The sequence below is a fragment of the Lagenorhynchus albirostris genome, chromosome X (genome assembly GCF_949774975.1).
Source record: "Lagenorhynchus albirostris chromosome X, mLagAlb1.1, whole genome shotgun sequence".
Taxonomy (NCBI): Eukaryota; Metazoa; Chordata; class Mammalia; order Artiodactyla; family Delphinidae; genus Lagenorhynchus; species Lagenorhynchus albirostris.
Genome location: NC_083116.1, coordinates 86,188,329 through 86,215,879, shown reverse-complemented (window position 1 = coordinate 86,215,879; position 27,551 = coordinate 86,188,329). Strand labels below are relative to the sequence as shown.

The 27,551-nt window shown below is 53.0% G+C and overlaps 1 protein-coding gene across 5 annotated transcripts in view; it reads right to left on the bottom strand.

The window, feature by feature from the left end:
• Window positions 1–475: 475 nt before the first annotated feature.
• The window catches only part of IQSEC2 (IQ motif and Sec7 domain ArfGEF 2), a 76,006-nt gene continuing 48,930 nt past the window's right edge, over window positions 476–27,551 (bottom strand). For 3 of the 5 annotated variants that reach the window (XM_060137798.1, XM_060137793.1, XM_060137794.1), the window contains 13 exons: window positions 19,815–20,076; window positions 18,242–18,643; window positions 14,911–15,806; window positions 13,385–13,546; window positions 12,807–12,929; window positions 11,651–11,817; window positions 9,230–9,369; window positions 8,326–8,451; window positions 6,365–6,464; window positions 5,651–5,812; window positions 3,871–4,044; window positions 3,335–3,384; window positions 476–2,730 (listed from right to left, as the gene is read on the bottom strand). In XM_060137798.1, the coding sequence (XP_059993781.1) occupies window positions 1,765–2,730; window positions 3,335–3,384; window positions 3,871–4,044; window positions 5,651–5,812; window positions 6,365–6,464; window positions 8,326–8,451; window positions 9,230–9,369; window positions 11,651–11,817; window positions 12,807–12,929; window positions 13,385–13,546; window positions 14,911–15,806; window positions 18,242–18,643; window positions 19,815–20,076 (3,730 nt within the window). In that variant the 3' untranslated portion in view covers window positions 476–1,764. The remainder of the gene's footprint in view (window positions 2,731–3,334; window positions 3,385–3,870; window positions 4,045–5,650; window positions 5,813–6,364; window positions 6,465–8,325; window positions 8,452–9,229; window positions 9,370–11,650; window positions 11,818–12,806; window positions 12,930–13,384; window positions 13,547–14,910; window positions 15,807–18,241; window positions 18,644–19,814; window positions 20,077–27,551) is intronic. The other 2 variants (XM_060137797.1, XM_060137796.1) reach the window with 2 other exon arrangements.

The window sequence follows — 27,551 nt, the reverse complement described above, 5'->3', positions numbered from 1 at the left end:
CCAACCTGTGAAAGCAAGAGAAGGGAACTAACTTGCTGAGCACCTACTCCATGCTGGCTGCTGGACATTCGTTACCTCATGCCTTCATCACAATCCCACGTGGCAATGGCTTATCACCCCAAGTTTTCAACTGAGGAAACAGAGACTCAGTTTCCCGAGGGCGCTAGGAAGGGGAAGCCCCAGGATCTGAACTGGATCAACTCCAAAGCCCAGACCCTTGCCGCTCTGCTCTGTCATGCAGATCGTTAATGAAACGAGACAGGAAAACCTCCCTCACCCCCACCTCCCACCCAACCAAAGCATCTCACCCACCCAGTTGCCTGAGCTTCTACCATCAGCGCCTCACCTCCCTGGGCTAAGGCCTCTCTCCCGGGTCTCCACTGTGGGGGAGGGGGCACAAGTAGGAGGCAGAGGCGGGAGGTGAGCACAAGGTCTTTTATGAGGCATCAAATATACATTCTTATATACAAGGAGGAAAAAAGACAATGCCTAAACCCCAGCTCCTCTCCATACAGCCCCTCCCGCTGCTGCCCTTCCCCACCCCCAAGCCCTGGGGTCCCTGGCCCTTCATACAGCCAGGGTCTATCTGTCTGTCTGTACTGCAGCCCATGGTGGAGAGGGGAGAGGGAGGCAGGAGCTGAGAAAGGAGCTGGATATGCGGGGCAAGAAGAGGAGCTGGGGCTTGTAAAAAATATATTTATAATAAATAAACAGGGCTGTAAAAGGGCTGGAGAGGCAGCGGAGAGTTTGACGGACAGAAGGACTCAGGCATCCTGGCTCCCAGCCCCCACTTTGATGGCTCCAATCTCTGCCTCAGGAAGGACATCTCAGGCTCACGGTGGCCCTCTGGGAGCCCCTCTCCCCAGGGCTGATGCTGGGTGCCCTGCCCCAGCAAGGTGTGTGTGGGCAATATCTATAAAGTGCATTGTCTTCAGCTGTAGGTGGGGTAGGTGTGAGGGAATGGGGGGCATGCAATATGGGTGAGGGAGGGCAGTGCCCTTCTCATCCCAGACCTGAGCCCCCCCGCCCCAAACCTGTCTGGACTTTGATCAGGATAAGAACGTTACAAGGAGAGGCAAGGTCCTGAAGCTGAAGAGGTCTGGGCTGGGGCCCACTGGAGAGAGGGCAGAGATTGGCTCCAAAGAGGACGCACTGCCCCACCTGGGGACCAGCATAAGTGGGGGCCCACCCACCGCGTGCACTGACGCTCCATGTCCTCCAGCAGGTGGAGAGACACATGGAGGTGCGTGGTCAGGCCCTGAGGTCAGAGAGAGGGCCGAGCCAGCTGAGGTTTGGCCACAACTCTACAGAGCTCCCTCCTGGCCCTACGCGGCCAGAGGTGCCCTGGGGAAGCCTTCACCCTCATTGTTCCCGACACCTGCCCTTCCCCACCAGCCAGAGCTGACAGGAAGCTCACACTGGCCCGGAGGTCTGAGGCCACCCAACTAGACCTCCAGGGAAAGGGAGGGGGGAGGGTGAAGAGAGGAAAGAGGACGAGGATCTCTGAAAGGTCCTCACCACTCCCCAGAGCTTGAGAGCCTTGCGTATAGGCTTCAAGTGGCAAGGAGTCTCGAATCTGGAAGGAAATCCCATGGAGACTGTCGGGGGTTAGAGGAGGGGTCCCAAGGCAGGGAGGCAGTGGGGAGGAGGACATGTCTATGTGTATATATGTTTTGGAAAAACTGAGGAAGCAGAGAGGGTGTGAAGCCCCTCTCCTGCAGATTCCCCAGACCTCCCTAGTCCCCAGCTCACACTCTCCCTTCATCAGACCACGGTGCTGATCCGGCTTGGCTTGGCCTTGGGGTTTGCAGTGGGTGGGTTGGCCGTGCCAGGGGGCCCAGAGGCGTGCAGTGGGCCGTGGGGGGAGGTGGGCGGCAGGGGCGAGTGTGGGGTGTGGGGTGAGGGTGGGGGCAAGGGTGGGTAGGAGGGGTGGGGTGGGATGGGTGAGTGCGGTGACAATGGTGACTGGGGGTGGTGGGGGTGGGAGTAGGAACCCCCTGGTGGCCGGGATCCAGGGCCCCCAGCGGCCCCTGCTGCTGGCATCATCTGTGGGTGGTGGCTGAAGATGAAGTGCTTGGGGCCCTGTTTGTGGGGTGGAGGGTGCTGGGGGGCAGGACTGTACAGGGGCAAGGGGGAGGTGGGCTGGTGCAGGGGGTGGCGGCCATGTGGAGCAAACTGAGGGTGTCCTCCGGCCCCCCGTCTGGGAGCTCTGCCTGGCCGGCCCAAGGTATAGTGCTGGGGGCCTGGGACTGGGCCATGGGCATGGAAGTGGCGATGCGGCCCCACGGGAGGAGCTGAGGCAGGAGGCGGTGGAATGGAGCCCAGCTGCGGGAGGGGCGGGGGCTGCTGAGGAGGTGGGGGGAGAGGGGGCTGCTGAGGTGGGAGGTAGGGGGGCGGGGCCGGGCCCGGTCCTTGGCAATACTGGGCATGCAGGGCCTGGAGCTTGGACTGCCCATCAGGCAGCACCCCCAGGCCGCCGTGGCTGTGACCGTGGTGGTGGTGGTGGTGGTGGTGGTGGGTGGAAGAAGCAGATGAAGAGGAGGCAGAGGCCTGGCCTGTTGGCGGTGGTGGCATCTGGAAGGGCCCCTTGCCCCGCTTGCTTCCAAATAGGGAGCCCAGGAAGGATGAGGAGTTGGAGACGGGCCTCTGGCTCTTGTACTCCTCTGGCGGCGGGGGTGGGGGCGGAGGTGGCATCCTCTGGTGAGGGCGTGGACTGCTAATAACAGACCCCTGGAAGGGGGGAGGGGTGGAAGTCAGGCCGGTCTAGATGTCCTAAACCCCCATCCCTAAACTCCACCCGGTCCCTGAGGGCTGGAGCTGGGGAGACAGGGCCCTCCCACGGCATAATGAAAACCAAGTCACAGTCCTGTACTTGTACATGGAGCGCCCCCAGCTTGCAGAGCTCTGCTGTCACATCCACTATCTCATCTGAGCCTCAGCTGGGAGAGGAAGAGTTAGCAGTACCTCCTCCTCATCCCCATTTTGCAGACAGGGAGCATGTTAGGCCCAGAGAGACAGAGTGACTTGCTCAGGGTCAAAGAGCAGGACTTGGAGGTAAGAGCTTCTCTGGGCCCAACTCCAAGGGCATCACTACTTGGAGTCGGCCCTGGGGTTGAGAGGGGGCTTGGGAGAGTGGAAGATAGACTGAGAGACAGGCAGAGTGAGGACAGACAGAGTTGAGGACAGATTGAGAGAGTGGTTGGCTGGGAGAAGTAGCCGCAGGGTTCCCGGCAGGGAAGAGGGGGAAGCAACAGGTCCCCTCCTCTTCTGGGGCTCCGCGGGCGGCGGGGCAGGGCTCATGCAGAGGACAAGTGGGGCAGGAGCTGGCACTTACTTCGATGGTGCTGTCCAGCGATCCCACGCTGTTACGCCGCCCCCGCTTCCCTGCACCCACAAGCAAGGAGCCCAGCGTCAGAGCAGCAACCCCCCCTCCCCACCCTGCTGGGCTCCAGAGCTGGGCACCAGGTCTGGGCCCCTCCCGGGGACAGACACCCCTATTCCCTTTCCCCGCTGAAGAGGGGGAGGTGGGGAGGAGGAGAGGTGGAGGAGGAGGAGCGAGAGGAGGAAAAGATGGAGGAGGAGGAGAGGTGGTGCTGGACAGACAGAAGAGGAAAGAGAGGAGAGGTGGAGCGGCGAGAGAGCGGGGCTAAGACTGTGGCCCCATTCGCGCTCCCTGGCCCAAACCCTGGGCTCCGCCTGTTCTGACCCGGCTCCCAGGCCCCCTGCGGCGCGGCACCCAGGGCTCTGGATGAAGGCAGGGTGCGTGCACGTGTGGTGGGTGCAAGGAAGGCTGGCAGTCAGTGATAGGAGGCGAAGAGGACACCCGGTCCCACGGCTCCCCAGCCTGGGCAGGGGCCCCAGGAGACTTGCCTGCATCAGAGAGGTCTCGCAGGGAACTGCTGAGCGCTCCCCGTTTGAGCCCATCGCCTGCCCCATACGTGTCCTCCAGGCTGCTTCGGGCCAGCGTGCCGTTCACCGAGTCCTTGGCCCCTCCGGGCTGTGAGGCGTTAGGCCGCATCATACCTTTCTGCTTCTCCAGCTCCGCTGGGTGGCAGGTGGGGAGACAGGGAGCGAAAGTCAGGGACAGGAGTGAGAGGCCACCTGACTGACCCCAGCCCTCCGTGGGCCTTCCCCCTCCTCACCTGCTCTGTCCTCAGGCCTCCTGCTTCACCCCCTGGACGGCCAAACCTCAGCTACATCTCCTAAGCACTGCGGCGCCCAGCCCGTCTCGTGCCATCTCCTCTGGCTCAGTCTCCCCTTGTCCCTCTCAGTGTCTGCTGCTCCGGCTCCTCTCCCCTTCCCTGCCTGGTCTCCCAGACCACCCCTACCTTTCAAAACTGAGCTTTACATTGGCTGCTTTGTTCCCAGGAGGGGCAGGAAGGCCCTTCGAGCCTATAGTGAAGGGCACTCACTCCAGAGCCCTCTCCATTCTCAGATACCTTGTTCCAGAGCAGAGGGCTCCTGGAAGGACAGGAGCAGGAAACCAAAGGGAATCAAATTATCTATCATGTGCCAGCAGTATGCTGGGTGCTATGCGTACTCGATCTCTCTCAATCCTTACACCAGTTCAGAGGTAAGTATTAGTAGCCAGTTTTCAGAGGAAGAAACTGAGGATCCAAGAAGTCACAGAGATTGCCCAGGGTCATACAGCTGGAAGTGGGGGAGGCGACATTCTGGAAGCAGGTCTGCCTGAGTACAGAGCCCATACTCTCAGCCTTACACTCCTGCCTCCTTGCGGAGGTCACGGAGACTTCTGTCTATCACCCTCCCCTCAGCCTGGCATGCTCACCCTCTCTCTGAATGTCCCCAGGGTCTCAAGGATCTGGTGAGCTGAATGAGTGACCCTGCCTTGCTGAGGAGCACAGCAGACCCTGGAACTGTGAAGGCCTCACTGAGGAGCTGTCCGCCGCCTCTGTCTCTGTCTCTGTCTTTCTCTGCCTGCCTCTTTCTCCTTAACACCATGTTACTTAACTGTGACTGCTTAGCCTGGAGAAGAGAAAACTTAGAGGGCATTGGGAGGAATGAGATGTAATCACTATTTTCCATCATATATGATCAAAATGACTTGATATGGCCCCTGGAGGCTGGGAGGATGGGTCACCAGGACTCAGCTCGGGAACTAGAATGTGGGGAGAGGAAAGGAGAGGCTGGGATGGGGGCTAACATTTGTCGGACACCTAGGATGTTCAACACTCATGTCCTACGAACATGTAGGACACACATTCCACCTTATCTCATTGAATCTCCACAACTCTGCGAAGGAGATTTCACCACCCCAATTTCATGTATGAAGAAATTGGAGCTCAGAGAGTCAGGCACCTTGCCCCAGTTTACCCAGATAATAAGTAGCATACCTGGCATCTGAACCTAGAGTCCTACCTCCAATACCCTGATTCTTTTCCCTGCTGCCTTTCAATAGAAGGAAGAGTTGGCTCATAATTAGGGCTTGGAGTAATAATCTGAGGCTGAGAGGTTAATGAGCCCCTTGTCACTGAAGCTATTCAAGCAGAGGCTGAAGTGTTCCTGGAATGAGGGTAGGAAGGTTGGACAAGCTAACCCTCAACTCTGAGCTTCTCAGAGGACAGGATTCTTAGTGTTTGCAAGGCACTGTATCAGGAGACGGGGAAGGAGACATGGCTGGGCTACTCACACTCCACGCGGTATTTCTCCATCTCCTGCACCTCAGCGATGGATTCTCGCAGGTCGGATGTGAAGCGCAGCCGGTCCTGGAGGCTGGGGGCATTGAAGATGATGAGGACTTTGCGCTCCCCGCCAGGTACTGCAGACAGCAACTTGATCCCAAACTGGTAATCTGTGGGGAGAGGGGAGGTCAGGCACCTCTGTCAGGACTGAAGCAAGGTGGCTCATATGTGAAATAATTTTTTCTAATGTCCAACTCTGACCCAGCCTCTTCTCTGCATGAGCATCAGCAGCAGCTCCCCTTTGCTCCAAAGCCCCCAAACTCCTGGTAATCATGGCCCTGGGTTGTAAAGGCAGACCGAACTCTGGCTGCTCTCTAGAACCCCTTTTCTCATGCCTCTACCTCTACTCACATTGCTTCTGCTGCCCAGAAGGCCACCCATCAAAGCTCCTCTGGTTTAGTCCTTCAATGCATACCATGATCGCCATGCCTCTGGCCCACCAAAAAACATACATGCTGCAGTTCTCTGCCAGACCATAGCTCCCCAGGGCACAAGTCATACTCCACCCTGGCCTGTCTTACATCCTGGGACCAAGTAGGTGCTTTGGAGACCTTAGCCCAGTTGTAAAGGAGTCCAAAAACTGGAGGTTGGTGTGGAAAAAGGATGAGCATGAGGGCCACGGCAAAGACTCTTGGGATGCTGGGATCCGAGAGGGGACTCACATGAATTCTGGAAGAGCTGCATGTGCATTTCCACGAGGGGAAAGGACTGACGGAAGCTGTACGTCACCAAGATCTTCTTCTTCTGGAAAATTTTGGTGACCTTCGGCAGGGGCGGGGGAAAAAGACAAGAGGCAGGGTTTGGGGTGGGGAATTTCCACATGGCACCTATTGCTTGCAGCTGCCCTCCCCTCTACCCCACTGCCACTAACAGACATATACACACAAACACACATACCCACAAGCTGGGGCGAACTGAAGCTTGTGGAGCAGAACAGGAAAGACGGGAGAAAAATGCAAGTTCCTGATGTAATGATGATGCACAACAGGCACTTTCGATTTTTACAGGAACTAACTGAATGCTGCTCCCTCCAGGAAGCCTGTTCTAACACCTCACATAGATTTCCCACCACTTTCTGAGCTTCCAGAGTGCTGGTTCAGTGCCTTTCACTGCTAGGCTTTAGGAGAGTACTCTGAGTGTGTGATTGCTGGACTGGGAGCGCCAAGAGGAGTCTGGTTTTCATGTATCTTGCCCACCTGGACCAGACCCGGGGCACATTAGCAATCTTCAATAAAGCAATGTATAGAGTTAACGAGTCTTCTTCTCAACAACCAAGGTCTTTGTCAAGTACTTGGGCACTCTGGACTGAGCTAATATAAGTTGTAAACACCTCAGACCACCTGCAAATGGTGTTTAAAAGCACATGATTTGATTTCAGGATGGTTACAGTGCACAGTTATGCGAAGCATCTTTTTAGCCCTTCAGACTGTGAGCTTCCCGAGAACGAGGACCGAGTCTCCCTCATCTCTGGGAACCCAGTGCCCAGCATGGGGCTGGGCACCCACAGGTTTCAGCACATGATGGATGGTGAAACATTTACTCAATACCTGCGTGGGCCAGGCCCTCCTCTGGGTTAGGCTAGTCCGCATCTAACCTCTTATTTCATCCCCATGACAACCCTGAGATAGGGATTAGCTCTACTTCATAGAGGAGGAAATAAAGGCTCAGAGAGGGCACTGGAGGAGCTTCATCTAAAGCAGCAATTCTCAACTAGAGGTGACTTTGCCTTTCAGAGGACATTTATCAATGTCTGGAGACATTGTTAGTTGAGGAGTACTACTGCTACCTAGTAGGTAGAGACCAGGGATGCCGTTAAACATGCTGCAATGCACAGGACAGCTCTCACAACAAAGTATCCCACATCTGCCCCAAATGTCAATAGTGTCGAGGTTGGGAGACCTGCTCTAAAGGACAGAAGACCAAGGGAGGACAGGTCACTGTCCTCAAACCCCTGAGGAGCTGTCTCAGAGCAGAGGGAGAACACTTGTTCTCTGTGATCCCAAGGGTTGAGTGAAGATTATTGAAGGAAACCCACTGGGAGACACAGATTCTAGCAGTCAGAGCTGTCTGAACGGGAAACTGGCTGCCTTGGAGGAAGGCAGCCTTCTGTGCCTGCACTCATGCAAACAGAGGGCCATGCAGGAAGCTGGCTCCTGCGTGGGGCAAGAGGTTGGACAGGAGACCCTGAACTTCCCTTCCCACCTGCAGAGTCCTAAGAGTCCTAGTTCTAAAAGACACACGTCTACACTGGTGATGAGCTCGGTTTTAAGAATCACTTCAAGCCGCCCGACCACCGGAAGGTTTCAGACTGACCCCAGGGTCACAGGTTCACTTCCCCCAGCCAACTCACTGGGCTATTGAGGTGGGCAGGGACTTTTTCTACCACTTCCCAGATTGTAAGCCTGCCATCTGCCCTGGTTCTCACATTTTCTGCCCCCGTGTGGCTGCCACTACCTCCAAATGGATCCTCCAAATGGTGAAGTAAAGGAGGGGCTGAGGCACTCAGATCACATGGCAGAGCTCCTTACCTGCCACGCCTCCACCCACCAATGTTAATATGGTTCACACCAGACCCGGGGTCCAGGCTCACCACCTTCCCTCCTTCTCCCCTCAGTGCTCATACCACAAGGAGATCGTTGAAGAGGAAGACCTCTCGCTGATGCAACCCTAGCCTCTGTGGGCGGTTTGGATCTGGCACCTCATAGAGCTGGCAGCAGCAAACCAGTCGACGGTGAGGAAGAGACAGGACCTAGATAGGCATGAAGAAATAGGTGTCCGCAAGGCCAGCCCACCAGCTTCAGGCATCTTAACATTAACTGCAAGAGGAAGTTCACCTCTGGTACATATCACTGTCACTGTGACACACGAGTCTAAGCAACTAAGCCTCGGCTTATCTTTGTCCCGGCAGCTCCCTGTGTCTGGAATGCCTTTCTTGCCCAGCTCCCTATGGCCACATTCCACCCCTCCTCCAAACCCCAGTTCTAGGGTTCTCTTTTCCAAGAAGCCATTCCTGATCTCCCTGGGCTGAAAATGACCTCTCCCTCCCGTGTACTCCCCTAAATTAACCTAACTATAAGGTGAAGGTATTGTGTCTTTGTCTGACATCTCCCCACCCGGTCTGGGAGTGCTTCCAAGGACAGAGATCACATCTTATTCATATCTGTGTCCCCAGTGCCAATCGAAATGCTGGGCTCAGTGGAAAGGCACCTGTAGATGTTTGTTGACTAAAAGACTAGAGTGTGTTCTTGGCTTTGGTCATCAGCTAATTATTATCTTGGCTGCTCACTCGGGATGGACAGGCAAAACCAGAGGTGTGAAGGATGCTAATGTTTATACAGCACCCATGATGTGCCTTGCCATGTGCCAGATGCATTCCCATAGAGCATCTCACTCAACCTGCCCCACCACCCCTGAGGAATGCATCACCACCCACTCCATTAGGCAGTTGAGGGGAGCCTGGGGCTCAGAAAGGGGCATGGACTCACCTCCCAAACCCTGTCCCTTCTGCAGTCTCCCAAGGCGCTTACCGGTTTCTTGCCCACAATCATGCGCTCCACGGCCTGCACCTGGGACACGTGGTCGTCGTTGGTCCGCAGCTCACGCCCCTGGATGCGCTGGTAAATACCCACCAGGAGGTCTCGGGGGATGTCTTCACCGTTGTCAACCCCTGGGTGGAGGGAATACACAGGAATATATAGTATACATGTGGGGAGTGGGTGGCAGGGATTCTCCACAACACCCCACACCCAAGCGTGGGCCATAACAATGGCCAGGACTGGAGGGAGTGGGCACTCTCGGTCCCTTGGTCAGGATCGGGCCAAGAAAGGGGCCCTTCAAGATAGTCAGTTGCTTTCTTCCCCAAGGTGGGGATTTTATCTAAACAACTCAGAGTACAGTGTGACTAAAACAATCAGACACTTTTTTTGGCCTTTCTAACTAGCAAAAATAATGTTAAATGATAATATCCAGTGTTAGTAAGAGTTCAGGGAAGCAGGCAGATATACTGACGTTAACTATTTTGGAAGGTAATTTGGCAAGCCTAAGTATTCAGTGATTCCTCTTCTAGGAACCTACTCTAAGGAATTACTCAGAAATATGTGCAAAGATATATGTATAAGTACAACTTATGGGAAAAATTTGAAACAACCTAAGTTCTAACAGCAGAATACTTAAGTAAAGTTGAGTATACCTGTTTCATAAAATAATTTACAGCTATTAAAAATTTGATGTTTATCAAAAAAGCATGAGAAAATTCCTGTAGCAAGTTAAGTGAAAAGAGCAAGATAATAAATTGCATGTACAGCCTGATCTTAACTGTAGAAAAAGTTACATATGCACAGGAAAAAAAGACTAGAATACACCAAAATATCAACCATGGTTGCCTCTAGGGGGCAGAATTTTGGATGGTTAAAATTTTTAATAACTTCCTATATTTCTAAAATTTCCAGAATGAGCAGGTATTTATTTCATTTGTTTGTTAGCTTATTTATTTAATAATTGGGGGGGAAATATATACACATATACATACATATATAAAATATGTATATGTATACACACATACATATACACACATATACATACACACACACACACACACAAAGAGAAAGAGAGAAAGAAAGAGAGCTAGAGAGAGAGACAGGGAGGGGGGAAGGGAGAATGGATGAAATGAATGAAGGAACAAACGAACGACTAATGGCAGGATTCTGGGAGACAGCTCCAGATGGCCTCTGATCTGTCTAATTCCCTCCTCTCAAGTCTACCATCCTTCTGATTGTCTGCTGAGCGAAGCCCACTCACTCTTCTCTCTAAACCTTCCGCTAAAGAAAATGTTTTCTCCTTTGGAAATGCCACACCTCCTCCTTGGACACCAGGTGCTAAAGGAACAGCCTTCATCACACCGCCTTTTTACCTCAGCTGCCAGAGAGCTTAGAGCCCAATTGTGCAAACCGCGACAGTCAGCAAATTTGTCTTGTCTGTCTGTTTTTCCTCAATTATACTTCCCTCTTTCATTTCTGTCTAAATAATCCTAACATCTGTGCCATTTTTAGTAGGCTGCTCTTTGGTGAGAGGCAGGGCTTGACATCGATACAATAAACTGAGAAAAAAGGTCAAGGTGACGCCTTTCATCTGGCACTCAAGGCTGCTGGATACTGCTTCCAACTGACCTTACCAACTGGATTGTCCACCCCCTCTTGATTGTTCTCCAAACAACTTAACGTTTTCCTACCTCTGTGCCTTTGTTATTCTTACTGCTAGGTAAGCCTCCTCTATCACTGTTCCATCACATTATCTGTGCCTTCAAGAACCACCTGAAAATGAAAATACTGCTTCCTCCAGGAAGCATGTTGGAGGTAGGCTCTCTCTCCCCTGAGCTCTGACTGTACATTTGGCCTGACATCACAGTTCACTTCCTGTCTTGTGCTGGGTATCTCTCCCACAAACCGGGAGCCCTCTTAGGGCAGGGACTGTGGCAGATGCTCCTCCCCAGTCCTTAGCGCCCACCACAGGGACTGGGACACATGAGGCACCCAGTGTCAACTGCCTGGCTGGTTGGTGGAGTGAATAAATGAATGCATAAGTGGAGGAAAGGGTACCTAAAATAAACGAGTCTTTATGGGCATAAATAAACAAGGGAGGGAAAGAGGGAGTGATGAGTAAACAGACATGTGAGTGAATCAGTGTAAGTTCCGTAAGAGCCAGGGCTTGTACCTCCTGTTCAGGACCTCCTAATCAGTCAGTATTCAGTGTGGGAATGAATGGATGGACAAATGACTATTTGAGTGAATTAACAAGTAAATGCTGTGGGCACATCCAGCCTTGGCAGAAATTCAGGTTAATTTCCAGGGAGGAGATGTGATCTCCCTCTTCCTTCCCCACCCCTGCCACCCAGCCCACTTTCCCTTCCCAGGTAAAAGATAGGGAAAGCTGATGGGGAGGTCTGGGGTCACCTCTCAGGTTCTTGATGAAGTCATCTAGTTTCATCTTGCGTTCAGCCTTGACGCTGGGACTGTACATGTCGGTATTGAGGAGGATGATGGCAAAAGCAAGGATGAAAATGGTGTCTGGATTCCGGAACTGGCGCACAAGAGCTGGGTTACACACACAGTACCGCTGGCTGCAGGACAGGAGGGGTCAGGGCCAGGGTCAGGCACCAGTAACCTCCACCTACCCACTATCCTCCCATCTGGCACCACCAACTCCTTCCTCCAAGACATACTCCCAAACCCTTTGGGTCTCTCGTCTTTCTTCAGAGTTTCCTCAAGACTAGCATGTAAAAATCACAACCGCTACCTTTCATGGAGTTTTGCCAGGGGATTTATGTACATTATCTCATGTAATCCTATCACAGTCCTGCAAGGTAGCTAGTAGCAGCCCCATTTTACAGATGAAGTGACTGAGGTCCAAAGTGGTAAGGTAACTTGCCCAAGGCAACAGAGCTGATAAATGGTGAAACCAGGATGAAAATGCAGATCTTTCTGACTACAAAGCAAATCCTTCTCCCATGTTGGGAAACAAGCTCTCAGTAACTCTTCTGTTTCTCCTCTAAATACCTCAAAGTGGTGGAGCCAGGGTTTATACCCAGGTCTGATGCCTGATCCCCGAAGCATTCACAGAGGAAGATAATAGTTAAGGGCATGGGTCATGGAGTCAGACACACGAGTTCAAATACTGGTTCCACTGCTTATTCACCACATGACTCTGGGCTAGTTACTTACCTTCTCTAAACTTCCTATTTCTCATCTGCAAAATGGGAATAATAAGAGAAGCACCTACCTCACCAGGTTGTTGTGAGTATTCACTGAAATAATCACGTAAAGTGTCCAGCTCAGTACCCAATATCTAGCGAGCACAGTATCAGCTCAGTGAATATAAGCTGTTGTTGCTGATGCTGTTGTCACTTGTTGGATGCCCATGTCCCAGATGCTGAGCTGGATACTTTAGGCACATTACCTCTGATCCTCACAACTGCCTTGCAAGATAGGATTTATAACTTCCATTTTCTGGTTAAGAAAGTATAACGCTCAGAGAGGTGACTTGTAGACACGTCCTACACTGCCCCCCAAAGTAGGGAAGGGCAGCTTCAGGAGTGGGAAGTGGGCACACCTGAAGGCTTCGATGAGTCGTTCCACTTTCTGGGCCTCACCCTGAACCCGGATATGGGATTGGAACTTCCGGAGTGCATCATCCAAATCCATGGAGGAGAAATCCATCTCATCCACCACACAGCTGAGGAGCAGAGAAGGGTGTGTGGAACTCTCAATTTCCCTGCAGAAAACCTCTGACCCACCCTGACCTGCTCCAATGAACCAAACCCCCCACTGATAGACTTCCAAAATCTGGACCTGTGGCCTAAGCAAGTACTTATGAGGATAGAACGTCTGAAATGGAATCCATCCCAAAAAGTCCAGGCCAGACACATGGTTACTAATGGTCTGTTCCGTCAACCCACTCATATCAGGGATGGGAAAACTGAGGCTCAAAGCAGGCCAAAGGACAAGCATGCCTTGCCTGGGGCCACCCAGAAGACTTTAGGACTAGTTCCAAGAGAGATCAGATCTCTTTGCGGCAGAGAGGTATGGGAGCAGGAAGGTCTATTCATCCTGTTTTGCAAAGTTTATCTCCCTCCTGCCCTCCTTTTCCAGGAACCCCTGGCCCAGTCTGCCCCAGCCTGGGGTCCTCACTCCAACACATCTCTGTTGAACTGCTTCTGCCGGTTCCCTAGGAATTCCCCTATCATCTGTCGGCTCAGGCCTTTCCGTTCCAGGATGAAGTGAGCCACTCCCACCGGCGTGTCTGACAGGAAGCCCCGCTCAATCAGATACTGGATACCCTTCTCTGGCTTCCTGCAGAAAGAGGGGAGGTAGATGAGATGACTGTCCTCCTGGAACTCTGCCCCCGTCCCATTTCTTGAACTAATTTTGGGCCCAACCGTGTCCTCAGAGAACTAAGGAAGTCGAATATATAACTTGGTCCACTCCCTTCATGGTACAGGTGAGAAAACTGAGGACCAAGGAGAAGAAGACAGTTTCCCATTTCACAGTGCTTCAAAATTCCAAGGTATCCTCAACCCAACTTCCTCCTGCACTGGAGCCACACTACAATTGAAAGAAAATTAAGATCTAATGAGAGCCTGCTGTGTGCCAGGACCTTTGATATTCCTCACAGGCACCGAGGAGTCCTGGGAGAAAGCCTGAGTTCCAGGCTAAGTCCTTCTCCCTGAGTCACAGACCCTCAGAGTAGGAGAGAAGTGAAAAGATTACTTTGTCCTCATCCCACATCCCACTCAGACAGGTATCACGCAGCCTCTGTGAGTGTTTCTATAGACAAGCTGCTCCCCATTTTCCACTAGGTCATATCTGGGTCTGAGCTATCCCATATTCAGAACCCCAGAGCCTTAGGGTCCTACGAGGCTAGAATTTGGAAGACTTTGGTGCCACAGGAGTCTCAGATCCATCACTTACTACGCATGACTTGGGACAATTCCCTTTACTTCTCCAAGCCTCAGTTCCTTCTCTATAAAATAGGGACACGACTGCCAACCTTCCTGAGTTATCCTGAGAACTAAATATAGAAGGCCGTGTCTCATAGGCTATGAAGATGTTAAGCATTTGTTTTCTAATTATTTTCTAATCAAACGTCACACTCCCATTCCATTGCTAAGCACCTGGCACAAGACCAGGTACCTAGAAAGAGCTCGGTCCTGGTCACTGACTAGTCCAACACAGCACCCTGCCCCCAACACCTCAAATATCCACACCCTGCTAGTTAATAGATAGAAACACTGAAGCCCAAGGAAGGGACACACCTTGCCCAGGGCTACCCAGTGAGTCTGGCCCAAGTCTCCCGTTTCTGAGAACAGGGTTCTTTATACACCACATCGCTTCCCTACCAAAAATGGAAGGTGGGCAACCCAAAGTTCAGAATCCATCCATCCTATAGACAGAGAACTAGGGCCCAGAGAGGGAAGCATCTCACCCAAGATGACACAGCCAGTCAGAAGCAGAACTAGGACCAGAACTGCCTCTCATGGGGGTGGGGGCAGCTTTCTACTATTGTCACCCTATTGCCAATTCTTTTCCCTGAACAGCTGAAGAGAAACACCATCCACAAAATGAGAGGATAGTGGCAGCAGGATCACTGCCTCCAGGGGTCAAAGTGTCCGCAGCAGGGTAGGAAGGGGTGAGGGAGTGGGAACGGGAGCACGTACTTATTGAAGAGGTTGAGGCCAATTCGGTAGTGCCGCCTCTGCACCACGTCATTGTTGAAGGCTGGCGAGTCCCAGCTGTGCCTGGTCTCCCGCTGGTAAGTCTGCTTGCACAGGCCGGTGGCTGGAGGCTCCCTCAGGCTGTCCCGCGAAGAGGAGCCAGAGCTGCAGTTGATGGTCTCGTTGGAATTGCTGGAGCTCTCAAGGCTCTCATTATCTCCACCATCAGAGTTCTCGCCTGCTGCCTCGCACTTCCCCAACCTCCGACCCCCAGCCACACCACTGGGCCCAGTGCCACTGTTGGGGGCTGGTGGCAGGGGCCCTGGCGGGGCTGGGGCTGGGCCCTCCGGGGCTGGGTAGTGGCGGTGTGGGATCGGGGCCCTGCCTGGTGGCCCCTTGTGCTTCAGGGTCCCATGGGGGCTGCAGCCATCAGCCTCATACACGAGCTGACGGTGGACAGAGCCGCGATCTGAGCGGTCACTCAGGTCCACGGAGCTGTCACTAGGAGGCTCAATAGTAAGCAGGGGAAGGTGGGCAGCTCGCAGCCGGAAATCCCGGCATTCCAAGCACCCAGGACCCCTGCGAGTGCCTTCCTCACGGCTACCATCTTCCCGGGTCCCTGGTGGCACTGGTGGAGGAACTGGTGGGAGAGGGGCGGGTGCCCAGAACTCAGGCCGGCCCTGGGGTGGGGGCTCTGTGCTGGGCAGTCGCTCAGGGGATGGCGGGGGAACTGGGTCATCCAAGTAGAGGGGAAGGTCACTGAAGGATGTGGCCGAGCTGTCCTCTTGCTGTTCCTTTGACTCTCGCTTCTCCAGCTGGGCTGACCCTGGCTCCTCAGACATGGGCCCCGATGGGTGGCAGTTCAAGGCCTCGTCAATGGATTCAGCCAGAGACTTTACCTGTATGGGAGAAAAGGGGAGGAGGGAAAGGGAGGAAAGATGAAGGATGGTGGGATGGTGGGATGGTGGGATGGTGGAAGGGTGGGAATGAGGGAGGGAGGGAAAGAAAAAGGGGGGAATCTTCCTGGTGGGGCAGCCAAAAAAAGGGCTTCCCCTCTCCGACCTCCACAGATTCTCTGCAGCATATAAAATAACTCCCAGGGAGCCACTGTGAGCTCACAGGAGCTGGAACTAATGCCCACAAGTTCCCTTCTCAGATATCCCAATACCTCCTTCATGTCCATGTAGACCCAAGCCAAATGCCACCTCCTCCCTGATCCAAGCCACATTCCTGCCTCTGCCTTCCCTTAGGGTAAACCAAAATCCCAGCTGCCTCTGGGCTCCCAGAGCCCTCTGTCTGGTTCTCTCTTAGGAAATCCATAATATTTAGCCTCGAGAATCTGGACCATGGCTGGTAACTCTGCCTATGGTTTTCAGCCTCCAAACTGGCCCCTAATGATCCCTGCCTCCTGGTATTCACACCCTCGTGTACCATAGTATCCCAGGGTTGGTCTATGGGACTGACAGCATCCGGCAGCAGTGATGGGATGTCACTTCTGAGATTAGGTTATGAAAGACTGCAGCTTCCATCCTGAGCACTCTCGCTCACTTGTGCTCCCTCTCTTAGACCCCTCACTCTGGGGAAAGCCACACCGTGAGCAGTCCTATAGAGAGGCCCACGTGGTAAGGCCCTGAATCCTCCTGCCAACAGCCAAGAAAGTGAGCTTGGAAGCAGACCCATCAGCCCCAGTCAAGTCTTCAGAGACTACAGTCCTGCCCTACAGCTTGATCACAGCTTCATGAGAGACCCTGAACCAGAACAACCAGTCAAGCCACTCTGAGATTCCTGGCCCTCAAAAACTATTTGTTGTTTAAGCTCCGTCTTTACATTCAGTTTTAAGCTACTAAATTTTGGGGTCATTTGTTATGCAGCAATAGATAATGAATACACTTCCCCATCAGACTTGAATAGCACTGAGAGTTGGGCCCAGGCCAGATTGTGAGCCCAATGCTCCATTACCCCCTTGAGGGATGGGTCCAGGCCAGGTTTCTCTCTTTTTAGCTCAGCTCGACACACATCGCTTGACACAGAAGAGATGTTCAATTAAATGTGTTGTATGAATGAATAAATGACTGATTTAGATCTTCCCTTTAATACTTCTTTCCTTCCCTCTACCCGCCCCTGCCCCCCCCAACACACCTCCAGGGAAGCATGCCCAGGTTTATGGCAGGGCCAGATCACAGAGGTTAGAGCAGAATAACTTCTTCTCTTATAAACTTTCTTTTATTCATTCATTCAACAATTTCTGCCAAATACCTCTTTGGTTTTAGGAAGGAAACTAACATGTACTTAGCAGCTACCATGTACTACGTGCTTTCAGATATACTACCTAGCTGAACTGAACCTTCCAAACAGCTCTAAAAAGAAGGTCTTATCTCTATTTTATTGATCATGTTTCAGTGGGGTTAAACAGTTTGCCCAAGGTCACATAGCTCGGAAATAGCAAAACTGGGATTTGCAGCTGATCAGCTATGCTGACACACCACAAGCCTAGAGTGATCTCCTACCACTATCACTGCCGGTTACATTCCCACCCTTTCCTGCTTTTGCTGATGCAATGCCTATGCAAGCAACACCCTCCCGACTATCTCTAACTTGCTAACTCTTAACTGTCTACTAAGGCCCAGGTCCAGTGCTGTTTCCTCAAAGAAGCCTGCCTGGTCCTCCCAGAAGAAAGTTTCCTCTCCCTCCTCTGGGTTCCCATGTGATCCCTTCTCATGGCTCTGAGCACATTCTTTCAGGAGACAGTCCTGTGCACATGTGTCTGCTATTTCCTACTGGCTTGGGGAGATCCTTGAGAAAAAGAACCCTGGCCGGTTCATCTGTCTCCCACATGGCGCCCAGCACAGAGCCTGGTCCATGGTCGTATGGTATAAGGGAAACCTTTGGAACCAGTCAGAGCTGAGTTCCAATCCAGTTTGGAAGTCACTTCACCTCTCAGGGCCACAGAGCCTCAGTCTCCTCCCCTGTAAAACCAGGATAACAACACCGGTCTGGAAGGTCATTATGAGGCATATACAGCACCTGGTACAGAGTAGGAGCTCATCACCTGTTAGGCCTTTATCTGATAGTGGCTCACGTTCCAAAGAGTGAGAACTTTAATTTTCTTATGTGTTCTAGACACCCAGATTTTTAACTTGCTTGTTTAAACGATATAATTTTTCTCTTGCCAATCCTTTCTCATTATTCTCACAGTCCCTACGCAGATGGTAGCTATTCGTTGTTATCAAAAGCTTGTTGGGCAACTTCTTTCGGTTTGAAGTACAGGTAAAAAGGCGTAGGAGTAGCCAGAGCACAGGGATGGGGAGGAAAGGTCCTTTTCAGGGATGCTGACCTGTTTGGAGAAGGAGTCCTCAAGCTCTGTGATGTCATTAGAAAACTCTCCAGATGTGGTGACGGAGCTTCCCCCACCATCGATGCCCCCTCCACAGGAGCCTCCATATGGGAGCCCCCGTTCAAGCCGGTGGCTCCGGGCACCAGCCATGGCACCCTCGTCCAGCGAGGCAGGCTTGCCCTCGAAGTACGCGGGGTTCTGTGCCTTCTCATATTCCTCAAAGGAGAACTGCATCCGCATGTTGGAAAGGATGATGCGGCGGGACATGCGGCTCTCTGAAGCTGAGCTGCGGAGCCGCTCAAAGTTCTTGTTCATGCGGTACTGACGGAAGGCCGTCTGGATGGTCCTGGCAGCCCTGCGGCTCAGGAAGGAGCCCCCATACTTCCTCTCCAGCATTTCCACCTGGCAGGGGAGGGTGGAGGGGAACAAGGTCAGAAACTCACTACAGCCTCCTCATCTCCCTGGGCCTCAACCACACCACCGCCCGAGTCACAGCTAACTGCTTACAGCTGCCTGGATGCGCCAGGCTGGGTTCTCAGTGTCGTGTTCTCACTTTAATCTCAGATAGCACATGTCACACGGGACTGAACTGTGGTTTTTTTTTGTTTTTTTTTTTTTTGCGGTACGTGGGCCTCTCACTGTTGTGGCCTCTCCCGTTGCGGAGCACAGGCTCTGGATGCGCAGGCTCAGCGGCCATGGCTCACGGGCCCAGCCGCTCTGCGGCATGTGGGATCCTCCCGGACCGGGGCACGAACTCATGTCCCCTGCATCAGCAGGCGGACTCGCAACCACTGCGCCACCAGGAAAGCCCCTCTTTTTTTATTTACAAGAAGTAGATGTTCAGTATTTTAAAATAAGAAAAAACACAGAGAAGCCAAAAAAGGAAAGAAAGGAAGACATAAATTGAAAGCAAGAAGGAGAAAGAGAGGGGAAGAGAGGGAGGGAAGAAAGGAAGGAAAAAAGGAAAGGAGGAAGGAAGGAAGGAAAGAAAATTGAAAGAGAGAGGAAGAAAGGGGGGAGGACAGGGGGAGAGGGAGGGAGGGAGGGGAGGGAGCAAGGAAGGAAGGGAGGAAGGAAGGAAGGGAGGAAGTTTGGTTCACCTAAAGTCCCAACACCTGGCATAACCACAATTACATTTTGGGATATGTCCTTCCAGTTTTTTTCTTTTGTACATTAGTATTTTGTGTCCCCTGTTGTAGCTAAACAATACCTTGTGTGATACATGTGATATTTTGTAACACACTGTTCTGAACTTATCAATTTATGTGTGTGCTTCTCCCCTTACACTGAGATTTTTGAGGACTAGGTCCAGGTGTTTCATCTTTACATCTCCAGTGCCCAGCATGGAGCTCCCTCAATGTTTGCTGAGTGAATTCAAGACTCAGTGGATGGATGGTGAATGGGTCAGTGAGGCCCTAGTAGGGTGAAGGGTTCTGGAGCCAGTCTTCTCCTGTTCTAGTCTCACTATCCCTCCCTGGACACCACCTTTGAGTGCCACATTCCAATCCCTCCCTTGGTCCTCTCACACCCCCACCCCCACCCCCACTCCCGGCCAGAGCCATCTCGTCGGCACCTTCTTGTCCTGCAGGTCCGTGGAGAGTTCATAGCTGTCCGACAGGGCCTTGGAGCGCTTTATCTCCTCTTCTTCCTGCTTCCTCAGGGCAACACTGGCTGGCTGGAGGCGAGCCCGCTGAGCCCAGGGAAGGCCCACCCCAGCAGGGGGGCCCCCCATGTGGCTGCTGGTGGGGGGCAGCTGGCTCAGCCGGTAGGGGGGTTGGCTCCCGGGACTATCAACCGCTGTGCTCAGGTCACTGCCTGGGGCATCACCCTCCACACTGTGGGGATGAGATAAGATGAGCCAGGATGTTGAAACAGGAGACAGGGCTGCTGGGCCAGACTGAGAGTGGGTGGACCAGATCCCTTCCCACAACCCCATCCTCCCCAGCGTCCTCACAGATACAAGGACCCCAATACTTAAAGGCCAGAGGGGAGTCCTACCCCCCCCAAGTAGTCTCCTCACTGCCCTCACAGTCCTGTCCTCGCCCCTTCAGCCCTGTCCCCTCACAGCTCCATCCTTTTAGACTCCTTTCCCTCCAGCCATGTCTTCTCACAGTCTTGTCCCCAGTCCTACTCTACTCTCACAGCCTGGTCCCCTCGTGGCCATGTCCCCTCACAGCCTTATCCTCAGACCAGTTTCCTCCCACTCCTGTCCCCTCAAGTTCCTTTTTCTAATCATCTCAGCCCCTTAACAGCTCCATCCCCAAACCCTTCCTCCCCCGAGGGACCAATTCCCTTGTATCTCCACCCCCCCAGACCTCTTCCCCTCACAGCTCTGTCCCCAAGAGGAGACAAGACGAGACATGCATCCCTCCCAGCCCTATCCCCAGCACCACCCCCGATCAGCACTGTCCCCAGGCCTGAGGCCCACTCCCACATCCTGCACATCTAGGCTCTCCCCTGCTCGCCCAGCCCTGCCCCCTACAGCCCTGCCTCTGCCCTCAGAGGCCTGGACTCCGAGCTTGGCCAGTTCCCAGGGTTCCCTGGCCGCCAGGACACGGGCTCAGTGACAGTGGGAGGCACCTCCCATCCAGCATCCTCACAGGTAAAGAGCTGCCCTGTGGGGCAACTTCCTTGTTCTCCTCATGGCCTCCTCTGTTCAGCTGGGGGAGGGGGACAAGGGTCTCAAGGCTGAAGAGTGGTAGGAGCTGGGCACTGGGTCTTGCCCGCCCTGGTTACCCGGAGCTGTTGTTCTGCCACACCTGCTCCCACGGTGCCATGGCAACCAGGCTGCCAGGGAACTCAGGTGGCGACAGAGCCCAGGCGCCCTGAGCTGGGCAGGCACGATGAGCAGCCGCAGAGACAGGAACACTGGAGGGGGGTTGGGAGGGGGCGACAGGCAGGGGGAGGCATGGAGGGGGTTGTGGGGAGAATAGATGTGGCTGAGGCCGGCAGGCACGGGGGTGAGGGGGCTCTTGGCTGGCGAAAGGGTTAAGGGGCCATTCCCCAGCCCCTACTTGCAGAGGCCCAGGGCGCAGAACCAGAACGGGGGCAAGCTGGGGTGGGTGGAGGGGGGCTCCCTACCGTTTCAGGAGCTTGAGCTACAACGGGCCTGCCAGCCTGGCAGAGAAGAGCACTTTGGTCTGGGGGCTGGGTGTGGTGGGTTACAGCGTTGGCGCTGGCTCTGTCCTGGTGGAGGCTCCCGCCCACTGCTCACCCTCTACCCTCCTAAGTGTTAATCTGCTACACTGTCAGGAGCGGGCGGAAACAGACTGAGGGGCTGCCCTGCCCAGATGCTCTCTCCTTCTGGTCCTCTGGGGCCTGTGAAGTCCCCCTTCAGGGGTCAGACCCAGCCCAGCGCCCCCCAGGCATCTAAGATGCTCCTCTTCGCCCCTTCAGGACTGCAGGATCCTGCCCACCAACCTCTCAAACCTCTCCCCTCCCAGCACATGGCTCCCAGTTTTGATCAACTGTCGTCTCCTTTGTTCACGAACCATCCATGGTTCCCACTGCCCACAAGAGATAGCCCAAGTTCCTTATTGTGGCATTTGAGGCTTCTCCAAGATACAGTAGCTAATGTTTAGTAAGGCACTGTTCTTACCACCTCACATTTAATAACTGTTTACTCTTCAAAACAACCCTATGAGGTAGGTATTGTTATTCGTCTTCATTTTACACATAAAGAAACTGAGAGGTTAGTAATGTATCTGTAGTCACACAGCTATTAATGATACAGCCAGGATTCAAATCCAGGCAGTCTGACTCCAGAGCTCACAGTCTTAAACATTAAGCCATACTGCAGGGTTGGCTGCCAGCCCCCCACCCCATGAACCCTTCCCTCCAGCCAGCCCAAATCCTGTTTCTCCCCAATACTCCTGTCCTTTCCACCTCCCAAACTGCTCATACAGTACTTTCTACCTGCAATGCCATCCCTATCATCTTCTGCCATCTGCAATCTGAGAACCCCCCCACACCCTAGTGCCATCAAGATTCAGGTCATATGCCACCACTAAGAAGCCCTCCCGAAGCCCACCTCTAGCCAGAAATGATTGCTGATCCTGTTCAGGGCTCCCACACACAGCACATGTCTGTCCTTCTTTTTATGGAGCAGGTTAGCTTTGGCAAAGCGTGACAGCTATTTGTGTTCCTGACTCCCAGAATCCTAGCACAGGAAGAGAATTTGGTAATCTCTCCGCTAGCACAGAGCACAAGGCCTGGAACAGAGTAGGTGCTCAATGAAAGCTTCTGGAGGGAGGAAGTCAGTGAATGAGCTCTGGCGGCTGCGGTAATATATCCTCTCACCTGAACTTTGACCTCAGCCTCCAGTCTCCTCGTCCCAATCCGTTCTCCATCCTGTGGCCAGAGAGAGCTTTCCAAAGTAGAAATCTGACCGTTTTGCTCCCCCACTAAAACCCTTCCATGGCTTCTCATAACTCATTCAACAAACAACAACTGAACCCCTTCTACATGCCAGGCACAGTGCTAGGTGCTGGAAATACAATTGTGAGCAAGACGTGTAAGATTTGTTCCCTCGTGGAAGTGACATTCTAGTGGGAGAAGAAGACTATAAATATATACTATCATTTCAGGTAGAGAGAAGTGCTAGGAAGGAAAATACAGCAGGGTGATTAAAGGTGCTGTTTTAGACGCGGTGGTCAGGGAAGGGCTTTTTGAATAAATGGCATATAATCAGAGCCCTGATGGAAGTGAAGGAGTGAGCTGTGTGGTTATCTGACACGAGAGCAGTCCAGACAGAGGGTAGAGCCAGTGCAAAGGCCCTGAGATAGAACTGTGCTTGGCATGTTTGAGGAACAGCCAGGAGGCCAGTGAAGCTGGAGCAGAGTAAACGAGGGGAGAGTGATAGAAGATAAGATCAGAAAGGTAATTGGGGCAAAATTGTGAAGGGCATTGAGCCCACGAAAAAGACTTTGGCTTTTGCTCTGATTGAGATGAGCAGAGGAGGGGCGTGATCTACTTAGGTTTTACAGGAATAATCATCCATAGGATAACCTCCAGCTTCCTTACCATAGCTGAGGATGGTTCTCCTGACCGGACCTCTGCCTCATATACCTTCTGCCCCTTTACCCCAACCTGGCTACCTCCTGCTCACCCTTCAACATTTAGCTCGGGTGTTCCCTTCCATGCCTGCCTGAGCCCTTCACACAGGATTGCTTACAGGCCCCTCCTCTGTGCTGCCATAGGACCCTAGAGTCACCTCTATCCCTAGGGCAAAGGCATTAATTAGCTCATTGAAGCCTTACAATTTACTGAGGCAGGCACCATTAGCCCCATTTTATAGATGAGGACACCGAGGCAAGAGGTGATGTAAACTTGCTCAAGGTAACACAGCTATTAAGTGAGAAAGTCAGGATGCAAACCCAGGGCCTAGGCTGTCTTCTCATGACATGACATCTTGTTGCCTATCCCCACTTCTAGCCCCATGCTGCCCCTGGCCCTCTACCCTTTGGCAGTTCTCCTCTCCCTTCTGTTTTGGTTGCAAAGGTAATAGTGGCAGGGAGGTCAGGCTGTCAACACAGCCCCCCAAAAAGGACAGAGCTGGAGGGCATCATACACACTGCTAAAGAAATGGGACCTGGGGACGTGGGATCCCTTAACTCAGAACTCCCAAACACTCAGCGCACTTACAGCGCACCTTCCCTGCGTCAGGCACTTTCTGCACATTATTTTAACTGCGTGGCAAATGCTGATCACATGGAAAAATCTCTCTTCTCTTTCTTACATCTCACATAGACTCATATTCATTCTCTCTCTCTCTCTCTCTCTCTCTCTCTCACACACACACACACACACACACAAACACACACACAGAGAACATGTTGTGCAATAAGAAGCTGGGCAGACCTAGGTTCAGGTCCTGACAGCCATTTATCCGCTGTGTGAGCCTGGGTGTGTCCCTTTACCTCTATGCACCTCAGTTTCTCATCCGCGTGGAGCTCAAAATGCAATTCCCTCTTTGGATTCCTGCACTTCAGAAAGGGCCTGGGAGATCTACCTCTCTGGGACTCCTCCCAGCCGGGAACAGGAGCAAAGAAAACACACACATGCGCACACGTGCACCCATGTGTGCTGTCTGCTGGGCTATTCTGTGAGGGAAACTGGGGAGCATCCTCTGCAGCGGGGGGAATAAATCACGTTACACAACTAACCACAGTATAAAGCTGAAAGTTCTCAGGGCTGGGGAACGGAGGAAGTGCTAGGAGAGCTCAGGAGAGATTCCTCCTGCTGCGGGGTGGGGCAGGGGTGCTGAGCGGAATAAAAATAAACTCGCACTTACAGCGCACCTTCCCTGTGTCAGGCATTTTCTGCACATTATTTTAACTGCATGGCAAATGTGAAGGAAGAATTAGGATTCCGATTTTGCAGGTGAGGAGAAGGCTCTGAGGGGGAAAGTGATGCCAAAGGTCTCAGGACTAGCAAGTGGCAGAACAGGGATTCAAAGCCCAGAGCCTGTGCTAGTTCCCCTGCCTCGAAGGCTTCATGGGGCAGTGGTGGGGTGGGGGAGCTATTGAATAGGGCCTTTCCTAGGAGGAGTTGGTAGAGAGAAGGAGTGACGGACCTTGTGAGCCAAGGCATTACGATGGGGAGAAGCGGGGCAGAACGGGCAGTAGGGATTTGGGGTGGCCTGCCCTTGGCGGGGGCACTGACCTACTCTGGCTGCTGCTATTAATGGGAGGTATCTCTCTCTCCTTCCCTTTATTGGCACTGACCGGAGCCAGGCAGCCAGCAGGGGATGGGATCAGGATGCAGTTGCCATGGAAATGAATGGGGGCTGTTGCTATGGATACCATAAGATGAGGGCAAGAGGAAGCTAGGGATGCTGAGGACTATCCCCATGACAACTTGGGCTGAAAGCGGGGTGGGGGGGACCGGAAGTGAGACAAGAAAACAAGACAAGGAGGTCAGCACACCTAGATGAGGCCAGGGGCATTGGGCTCTGGAGGAAGACTGGGCAAGGAGACCAGACCCAGCGGGGGGTGGGGGCAGAGGGGCAGAGGGACTCCAGTCACCTCCCTCTCCCCCGACAGCTTTTCAACAAGCTGTTTCTGCTGTCCAATCCCAGCGCCACAAAGACTCCAAACCTGAGGCCAGCCCGGCTTGGCACAGGGACTGGCAGGGGAAGAGGAAGCCATCGGAGGGGCTGATTGGGTACCCAGCAGGCAAACATAGGCTTGGGAGCACACAGATCAGGGTTTCAATCCTGGCTCTGCTTCCTTTGCAGCCCTAAATATAATAGTTGTCATTTACTGAGGACGTACTTTTAGCTAGGCCCAGCAACTCTGCAAGGTCTGGGTTGTTCCCCTTGAAGGGGATAACACAAATGAAGAAACTGAGGTACAGAGAGATGAAGTAATTTGCCTAAAGTCTCAATGCTCAGCAGTGGTGGTGCCAGGAGTCGAATCATCGCTCATGCCTGTACCCACCAGCCCAGCACTGAGCAGCCCCTCTGAGGCAGAGTCCTTGCATTCTCCAGCTCCCTGTGCCTTCCCACAGTGGCACACAGAGGGCCAGATGCTGAGTAAATATTTGTGGAGTGTGTGAGTGAGGAAGTGATCCAGGAGGAAGCAGGAAAGACTGAGGTTAGATGGAAGAAGTACCTGACTTTGAGAGCAATGACTCACTGGTTTGGCTGGCCAAGAGTAGAAGATCCACAGAACTGGGATGGACTTTTCGAACCATCTAATTCCACAGATTCAAATTAAGGCTCAAAAAATCTAAGTGACTTGCTTGCTCAGGGTCACACAGGACGAGAACCCCAATCCCCTATCTTCCAGGCCAGCGTAACTTTTTAGCTGAATCTGTCCAGTGCCCACCCCCGCCCCCCGGCACCTTTAAGCTCCTAGATGTTGGTGGCAGCAGGCTCCTTGAACTTTCTAGGCAAGGCAAGCTGATCCACAGCAACACGCCTGTGCCCAGGCTCTTACTGCCCAGGATTTCCTCCCTCTCCCCTCTACCTGCAGCCTTTGTCGGTCTGGCTGAGCTTTTCTGAATCTTGTGGCGCCCTGAGCCAGCCAGCCCTCCTGGGAAGTTGGTTCTGACTCACTCCCACCCCCCACAGAACCTGACAGGGTCAGTTATCCCCCCTCTATGTTTTGTGCATACTCATGTCACCGGCCGTCCTTATCACCGGCTAACTTGAGATTCTCTCTTGAAGTGTCCATTCCCTACACTACTCCCGTTTCCCATGGGCAGTGGCCTGGTATAATTCACCTCTGTGGACCCTCCCTATGCCCAGGCCAGGGCCCAGCAGCCACCTTGGTCCCCTAAGACCACAGGTGGCAGTCATGTGTGTCTGTGTGACCATCCTGTCTGACAACTGTCACCCTAAAAGCCACAGCACCACGTGCTCAAAAGCCACTGACACACATTCTTGTGATTATCTCCACCGGGGCACATGCAGAGAGACTGCCAGGCACAGAAAGTTGCCACCTCACACAATCAACCTCACACACTCAGAATCCCTCACACCCAGCCTCACACAATCACATTCCCTCAGATACACAACAGTGCACAGCCTCTCACTCTTCTCTCACCTGCCAGCCTCATGCACACCTGTGCACAGGCACACACGTTTCCCTCACAACAGATAGAAACCTTCCCCTTTCCCATAGCACAGGCCCTCAGCCAATTCAGTTGCCTACACAGGAGTCTACACCCCCATGGCTCTCACAATGGCTATCTGACCTTTCGTTGAGCCCCTGTGCCCCCTAACTTGTTTCTATCTCCAATCAAATGAAGGGTAGAATGGTCTCCCCCTCCACAGCCACAGGTCACCTAGACTCACACGCCCAGCTTGAACCAAGCAATGTATGTATCATTCCCCAACACAACCCCTGGGGCTTTCCACCAGGTTTTGGTCCATGCTGTCTCTGACTCCTTAATGCCTCACCTCTCAAACCATCTATCCAAACCCTTCCCGGCCGTCTACTCTTGCCCCTGTTCCTCCAGCAATCCTTGGACACCACCACCCCCAGCTCATCTTGACATCTCCCTACTCTTTGGGCCGGGAACATATTTTGCTCATTACTGAAGCCATATCTGCTCAATCACTTCTGCCCTTCACACCCTGCCTACTTTCCCAAAGGAATTCTCATCTCCCCTGATAGATGGAGAACTTATGGAGAACACAGCCACTGTCTTACTTTCGGTCCCTCACTGTATTTAGCTTGAAACCTTGTACACAGTAGGTGTTTGAGCAATGCCTTCTGGAAGAGTAAATAAAGGAGAGAGGAAGAGAGAGGGAGGGAAGAAGGGAGGGGAGAAATAAATGAGAATTTGAATGAGTGAGTGAGTA